Consider the following 8,118-nt stretch of genomic DNA (forward strand, 5'->3'; position numbering starts at 1 on the left):
GAGGGTTGGAAGGGACCTCAGGAGGTCGCATGTAGTCCAGCCCCTCGCTCAAAGCAAGGACCAGCCCCAACTACATCATCCCAGCCAAGACTTTGTCTACCCAGGTCTTTAAAATCTCCAAGGATAGAGATGCCCACCTCTCTGGGTAACCTGTTCCAGTGCTTTACTAACCTCCTCGTGATACAGTTTTTTCCTAATCCCCAGCCTAAATTTCCTTTGCTGCAACTAGGGCCCATTGCTCCTTGTTCTGTCATCTGCCACCACTGAGAACACCGCTCCATCCTTTTTGCAACCACCCTTCAGGCTTCAAAGGTTGCTCTTCATTCCCCCCTCAGTCTTCTTTTCTCCAGACTAAATCGGCCCAGTTCCCTCACCCTCTCCTCACCACTCCTGACCCCCAGCCCCACAACCAATTTCGTTGCCCTCCACTGGACTCTCCAGTGTGCCCACATCCTTTCTGTAGTGGGGGCCCCACCACTGGCACAGGACTCCAGATGTGGCCTCCCCAGCGCTGCATAGAGGGGAAGAATCACTTCCCTTGATCTGCTGGCAGCCCTTCTAACACTCCTGTTTTCCACTGGCTAGTCCTTGCTTAGCCTTAGTGCCCATGGGCCAGCAGAGTTTGATGGCCGCTGGTCTGGGGGGCATTAATGAGTCTTGTTTGTGGCTCATTTGCTAAGCTGCTGTGTCCCACAGGCAAAGTCAGTTGATTTCTCCAAGTCTCAATTAACCTAACCAGGGTTATTATTTTATAAACTATCTCTAGCTCCAAAAGAAAGGGTCTAAATAAATGTCACCTTTTGTTTATTCATAAAAACCCCATCACCCAAATTAACAAGCCTTAGGGGTCTTACGGGGCATTGTCAAGCTGAGTTGATTTGGGTTTATCTTTTCTGAAGCTTAAATATTTCACAGACTGTGTTTTCTTGCCCTGCTCTGGAATCTTTCTGCCAGTTTTTTTGGGGAGGGGTTGACACTAACCTTATCCTGTGTTTTTTGAGGTGGTTTAGGGGAGCAGGATGGTAGCAAAAGATCCAGGCAAAAAATAGGGGAAGCTGATGAAGCAGAGGAAAGGAACCGGGAAATGAGCTCTGTATAAAGCACCTTCAGAGGGCTGGAGAGATGAAAAGAAAGAGTTTGGTGCTGTGCTTGTCCTTTAGGTCATTAGTAAACCATTGTGTCAGCATAGCACTACAGTGGTAGGTACTGGCTGCCTGTGAGTGATGGGTGACAGAATTGTGCATGTGCCTTATCAAGAGCTCTCGGATGGAGTTGGCCCATAAAGACTCAGATGTGTAATGTAGATTTGGGGCCCAGTTCAGCTCCAACTCGGAGCCCTTGCTCCGGTGCCTGGAGCTCTGCTCACCCATCCAGAGAGCATTCAGAGCGCGGTCGCAGATGGCGCAGTGGTGTGGATTCCTGCTGCAGGCGATGCTCCTTGCCCAGCCGGAGTCTGCCTAGCCCAGGGTCTCTCTGTTTTGACCATAAACACAGGCATTATGCATAGCCACAATGGGAGCTGATCAGGAAAGATAGCAACCTGCCCTGCACCCGGTCTGCCCTGGCGTGGGCCTCAGCACTTGCTGCAGAAGACGGGAAAGGACTGTGGACACACATGGCTGTGTTTTTTCTCTAGCATCCTGCTGTGTCTGAGATTGCTTCCCATTACAGAGATGCCCTTCAGCTTCTGTTGCCTTTTTCAGCAATAGGCAGAAGAAGGGGAGTGGGGGCAAGACGTAAAGACACATCTCAAAGGCAAGCGAAGGCTGATGGCTTGGAACTAGGGTTGGGTGTTTGACTGATCAAATAAAGTTTGCTCAATTGACCAGTAAAACATTGTCAATAGGTCCAAATAATACACAGAAAAAGCACGAATTTTCCATTAAGAAACAGATAAAAAATCTTATTTCTGTCACACAAACTACAGAAAAAGGTAAGTTGTTTTTTTTTTTTTTTTTCGTAAAATTGCTATACATTTTGTCTGGTCAAAAGAGATGCAGTCAATTGACCAGTCAGTTGGTAATATTTGACCAGTCATTTGCTAACCCTGCTTGGAACATATCAGCATTGAGCTTGCAGGTCCCTCCATTCCTGGAGCAGCTAAAATCCAGCTGGATTAGTGACTTCCCATTGATTATAGCAGAACTCAGGTGACTGTCCTACTTGAAAATCCATTGTTTGGATAACTGTGTAGGCTGTCAGAAGTTGGCTCTTGCTAGCCACTGTGTCGCTGCTCTGTAAATTCGTTTGAGATGCCCCTAGTGCTGACTCTTCCCAGAGTGACCCTGGCCGGTCTGAATATGACTAACCCTTGAAAGTGATATAAGTTGGCATTGGCTAGATTTATCCTGCCCACTGCCCAGGCATGTAGCAGACACTAATGCCCGTGGTGAATGGGTTAGCCTTGGATGCTTGCAGGAAAGCAGAGGCACGACTCCCAGCCTGCGTCCCCTGGGCCACGTACAAAATTGCAAGGGTTTGTAGTTTGCCTTTGTACGTTACTCTCAACAAATCCCATTTACATTATACATGGCCTGCTCCTTGTACTTAATAAGATCTGTTACAAGACCTTTCTACTCCCTGGATGAATCATCCTCTTGTCTGTACATCCCATTGTTATTGCATGTATTTTAGACCATCCTGTACCAGCTTCATCAGTTAACCTTGTGATGAATCTGTATGCCTGAACCATGCATGCATTTTCCAGCTTAAGCTTGTGTAAGCAGTTTGTGTATCAGTCACGGCTCCAGCTGGCCCTACGTTGGTCAGAGCCTTTATGTAGGCAGTATATATACTGATCACTGCTCTAGCAAGGCCTGCACTGCTGCGTGCAACTTGTAGGCAAACTTAAGGGGTAAAACCAAGATGGAGAGTAGGACTGCTGATGGGAGACGGGCTCTTGTAGGGAGGTCTGCCTTTTCTCCATAATTATGGAGGTTCTTCTATAAAACCTCGTCTTGTCCCTCCAGCTGGCTGGATGCTTTAGTTTTTAACAAGATTCATTCTCTAGGAGAGTGCAGATTAGTTAATCCTTGAATTTAAACTGTTTGCTACATTACAAACCTGTCTGTGTTGGAACTGCTTCCTCCTTGACGGTTGCATCCTTCGTTCTCAGAAATGGGACCCTGACTTATCCCTGCCCTAAGGAGAACTTCCTTTGTAGGGGTGTTGAGTACAGCCAGAACTTGTTGCATCCTGTCCCTTCAGCTTTGTTGGGGGACTTGAGTGAGAGGATGGTTGTCACGAGTAGCTTTGAATGAGAAGGGCGTTCTTGTTCCTAGAACATGCGTTGAATGAAAGCATCCACCCTGCCACCCCAAGAACCCGTTTGCTGCCGGGGCGTGATTTACTGCAGTCTGATGTGTAGCCATATCTCAGCGTCCATACTTTTATCTATGTCCGTTCCAACCCCATGCAGAGAGACCGCCTCCTTCCCCGTTCATCAGCTCTTTCCCTTGCTTGAATCAGATGTTCTTCATTTAATTGTTCTTTTAGAGTCCTTAGGCAGCCATATTTGAAAGGGGGGCCAAAGTTGAACACAAGTCCCCACTGATGCCCCTAAGTAACTAGTGTGATTTCTCAGAGGATCTGAGCAGTGGCTGTTGCCGTTGACTCTGATTGTAAACTTGACTGTGTATAAGGTCAGAAATATGGGTGTAGGTGTCTGCGCTGGTGAAATTTGGCCTGTGTTGGTCTTGGTGCTTAGTGCTGTCTGAGACCTGTTGGCTTTCAATTTGAACTAACAGTAGGGGGGCTTCGAAGCCTGGATTTTGCAGGAAGGAAATGCACTGCTAGGTGACTCTTCCAAGCCACAAGGAATTGCCATCTGACTTGCAGGCTGTCAAGACTCCTCCTAGATCCTGAGCACCTTCAAGATCTTGGTGTACGTCCCTCTGTGAATGTTAGCGTATCCGTTCTATACAACGGGATAGAGGGATGGAATCAAATTCAGAAGTCTCGACTGTATTGGCTCTGTCCAAACTATGGACAAGTGGACAAATTAAAAGGGAAAGGGAACCTACCGCATGTCAGCTGTTCCCACAATAGCAGTCCATGTGTCTGCTTTCACGCAACAATAAGTGGAGGCTAACCTAGGACAACTTAGCTGTGTTTCATTGAGTGGCTAAACTGCTTCCATTTAGCTTCTGCTTACTGCAAGTTGAGAGCATGTGCATGGGGCCTCACCCCAGCTGACACATGGTTAGCTTCCACCTCCTTTTATCCTGCTGTAATTAGGTTGTCCATGCCCTTGTTCAACACTTTGGAAGAGCCTTGTTCTTAAAGGTACCACCTGGGATCAGTCCAGGCTAATAATGCCTGGGTTATAGGGTTGGGGGAAGGGGTAGATGGGCAAACTCCTTCAGTGTTTGTGGATGTGGAGGAGACCCATAAACCCAGCTACAGCCAGGCAAGAAGAAGCCTCTTGGGTACAAGGAGTGGTTAGGACTGTGGCCCAGGAGGAGTGGGAGATCATTACTGAAAGAGAACAGCTGTGGGTTTAATGTCTCTGTGCAGGTTATACCTGTTATGGCTGTTCCTCAGCTTAAATGATCCTGTGTTGCCCATCAGAAGATGTACCAGTGAGCTTCCCTGCTGTCTCCAGCATACTGATGGATTGCTAGGACTTCAGGCTGATGGGCAACCATAACAAATTCAGGCCTGCTAGGTACAGCAGGGACTCCTGTCCACTAGGAACTGGGCCGGTTCGCTTCATATTGGCTACTGAAGAGCTGTGGCTCTGTTGCGTGTTACTGCTCTGGCCTGTGTTGGAACCAGGAACCTTGAAGCAAAGGAGCTGGGATTCTCTTTCCAGCCCCAATTCAGTGCTGCACCCTGCAGTGGTGCTCAAGGCTTTGGCCCTGCAGGCCAGGTGAAGGACACTGGTTTGATCCACAGGGTGGATCGGGTCCTGCACACTAGATCAGGCCCTCACACTGCCTCTTCCCAAACCCCTGCTCTGGAATGAGGCCTCAGGGCTGTGTGCCAGGATTGGGCCTCATGCTGCCCTGGCACACCAGGATCAGGTGCCAGAGCCTCACCAGTGCTGGGATCAGGCCCTGGGGCCCCATGCCACCTCTGCTTGGCTCTGTACACTAGGGTTGGGCTCTGCATCCCCTACCCTCCCTGAGGGGTTGGGCCCCACACCGCCCTGCATATCTGATCTAGTCCACAGGGCCACAGCCTGTGCGGCTCTCCAGGAACCCCTGGAGAGTTTCACAAGCCAGATGACCCAGTGCCAGGGACTAAATCTGCCTCACAGGTCAGGGGCTGAGCAGTCCCGGTCTAAGGCAAAAATGTTCTTACTGAAGCCGTGTCCTTTTACAAACAGGTTGTTGTCAGAGGGCGCAGATGTGAATGCCAGGCACAAGCTCGGCTGGACCCCGCTCATGGTAGCAGCCATCAACAGAAATTCTAGGTAAGTGTGTCCCACTGTAGCAGGTAAGTCACTGCATGGTTTTTTCCCTTTTGATAAATCACAGGGACTCCACTGAGATCGAGCTCACTTGAAGGCTGCCTCTTTGCTTCCTGCCCCTGGATGTGGCTGCTAATTAAGTCTGAGACGATATGTTTGTGTTCTTCATTCACCTACATATGTAACTTCAGCTGAGCCATCTGGTCTGCAGGCTTGGTGGGAGGAACACTGAATAGTAAATTACCCACACCACTTTCTACCCCTGCTCTGAGTTTCTTTGGGAGGACTCCCATCTGGCCAGGCCTTCCCCTGTTTACCTTGAGAGTTGCTGAGATCCCAGCCTAGGGATGGCATTGTTGCAGGTAGTGTGGTATCAGGAACTCAGCTGAAGTCTTGAGCAGCTCCTGGAAGAGCGACTGCTTCTCCCCAACCACTGGCTTTCATGCTGTGGCTTTCTGAACCAAGAAGGCTGAGTGATGCACCCAACCTCTTCAGTTCCCATGATGATCACTGTGGCTTCTGGTAACCTTTAAAGGCACTCTTCAATAGATTCAGTCTACAACTAAATTCAATTAGTTTTTATTTAAAAATACAAGGGAGGGAGAGAAATCCAATTTTAGCCAACGTGGTACAGACGGCCGAGCGCACTTTGATGTTACAACCTCTCGGGGGCTGCTTTACTTAGTCACAAGTTCATAAGCAAAAAGGCTTAATTACTTGGGAAAACACAGGATTAAAGAGGGGCACAAAAGCTGAATATCCGCTCTCGGGCGCCACAATTTGAACCCGTGTGCCGAGTTCGTGTGTGGTGCAAACTTTGATGTGTGCTATGACAAGCTGAAAGTCGCGACCTCCTCGGGTTGCCCCTTCAGATGGGCAGAGAGGCGGGGGATGTGGGGCTGTTTGTTTAACTTTGATGTCCGAGCAGCAACGGGCCCCGTTGTTTGCTTGTCCGTGGAGGGATGGATTTGAAACCTCCCACCTTTGCCGGGGGACAATGGTCAGCGATGGAGTGTGACGGTTGTTGACCATTCCGAGTGACTGGTGGACCAGAACAGGGCTTTGGGGGCGCAAAGGCAGGGAGACAAGGAGAAAGGCCGATCGCAGGATGAGAACTGCCCCGCATGGATCTCCCTTCTCATTCTTTGAGATACGCAGCCGAAAATTTGGATAGAAACGGTGACAAAAACATCGAAGGGCTCACAGGCTGCCTGCACCGAAGCTGGTCTCGTATGTTGGCATAGTACAAACAGTCGCATCTTATCCAACAAAGAGATGCAATGCTTTTGGCTCTTGGGTGAATCATGTTTATTTCCTCCACGTTTTGGAGGATAATTTCTGCCATCTTTTTAAATGAACGAAGTCCTTGAATAGGTGACACGCAGCATCACTTGTCTCTGACAGAGCCATGAAAGGCTGATCAGATAATGCCATGAAGGCAAGTATAAGCATGGGCCAGACTTGCATCTGGTGGGATTACTCCATCGGCATTGCTCAGGTTACACCAGGGGCGAGTTTGACCCCTCTCGCTATTTCCAGCTTTGCAGTGTACACAGTGGTATTGCATTACTGCCTGGGAAATGTACTGAGCTGGAAAGCAACACAGAGGATGTTTGACATTTCCCCACAAGATGCTCATTCACATATGTAGTCCAAATACTGACCTTTTTAACCCGAATCCCAAAGAACCTGGCTTTGTGTTTGTCATTTGGGGCTTCAGGGCTATGGAAGTGGAGAAAACTCTGGGAATTGAAGGCTTTTGATTCAATGACACAGGTTTGCCCTTCGAATTTTAAGTACTTGGGCTTTTCCTCTCACATGCAAGATGCCTGTTGGGTTCCTGGAACTCTTTCAGTTCTTTTCTCTTTTCTTAGCAGTCAGCTAAGAATAGTATTACCTGAACCAGTTTAAACATAGCTTAGCCCCTTCTGGGTTGTTGACCAAACCTAGTGCATAGCTAAAAAGGGTCTGAGCAAGACTGTCTCTAGTGCAGTGTTGGTCTGTGCTAATTGCACTTTCTTCTTTACACCAACATTTGTGAAGCTGTGGCTCTGCTCACAAGCGACTATGCAAAAATGGCACCGTCTAGTTGATATCTGCTCCTCATGGATAAACAGCCAGAGCCGCCAACATTTACTGACCACAATAGCTTGTTACTGCTTTTCATCCTCTCTAGCCCAAGAGAGCCAGGACCACGGAGACAGAGCGAGCCGGGTGGTTGTTTAACACATGCATCTGCACGAGTAGCACATTTTGCTACTGCTGGCAATACTTGAGCCAGAAACTCAGCTTGGCTTTTGGATGCATGGAGAGTTGGTGGTGCTATCAGCCAGTCCGGAGGCAGAGAGGACGTCAGCATGGAGCCCTGTGTTGCTTTCTTTCAAGCCCCTTTCCTGGGTAGAACTCGCTCTTTCAGGCTTTGTAACACTGCTGTTAATTTTTGTGACTATCCTTTCACTTAGTAATCTTTTGCCAGTTCTCGCAGCCCCCTTCCTTCACATTGGAAGGGTACAAAATGGTTGAACTGATTTTTTTTCAAAGCCACAGCTTTAATGACTTTCGCCAGTTAAAAGAATAAAACCCCATGTGCCAGTGGTTTTAGTTTATATGGGACAGTCCTTGTTGTTCTGCAAAGTTTTCACCGTTTTCTGACTGTTTCTTCAAAAGCCTGGCCTGTTCTGATTTTTTTTTTTTTTTTTTTTTTT

The 8,118-nt window shown here is 48.3% G+C and overlaps 1 protein-coding gene across 2 annotated transcripts in view; it reads left to right on the forward strand.

Moving 5' to 3' along the window:
- Positions 1 to 5,279: 5,279 nt before the first annotated feature.
- Positions 5,280 to 8,118, forward strand: part of CLPB (ClpB homolog, mitochondrial AAA ATPase chaperonin) — a 105,601-nt gene continuing 102,762 nt past the window's right edge. For both annotated transcript variants that reach the window (XM_019504373.1, XM_019504382.1), the window contains exon 1: positions 5,280 to 5,416. In XM_019504373.1, coding sequence (XP_019359918.1) covers positions 5,295 to 5,416 — 122 coding nt within the window. In that variant the 5' untranslated portion in view covers positions 5,280 to 5,294. The remainder of the gene's footprint in view (positions 5,417 to 8,118) is intronic.

The sequence above is a fragment of the Gavialis gangeticus genome, unplaced genomic scaffold (assembly GCF_001723915.1).
Source record: "Gavialis gangeticus isolate Ggan-Ray unplaced genomic scaffold, GavGan_comp1, whole genome shotgun sequence".
In the NCBI taxonomy this organism is placed as follows: Eukaryota; Metazoa; Chordata; order Crocodylia; family Gavialidae; genus Gavialis; species Gavialis gangeticus.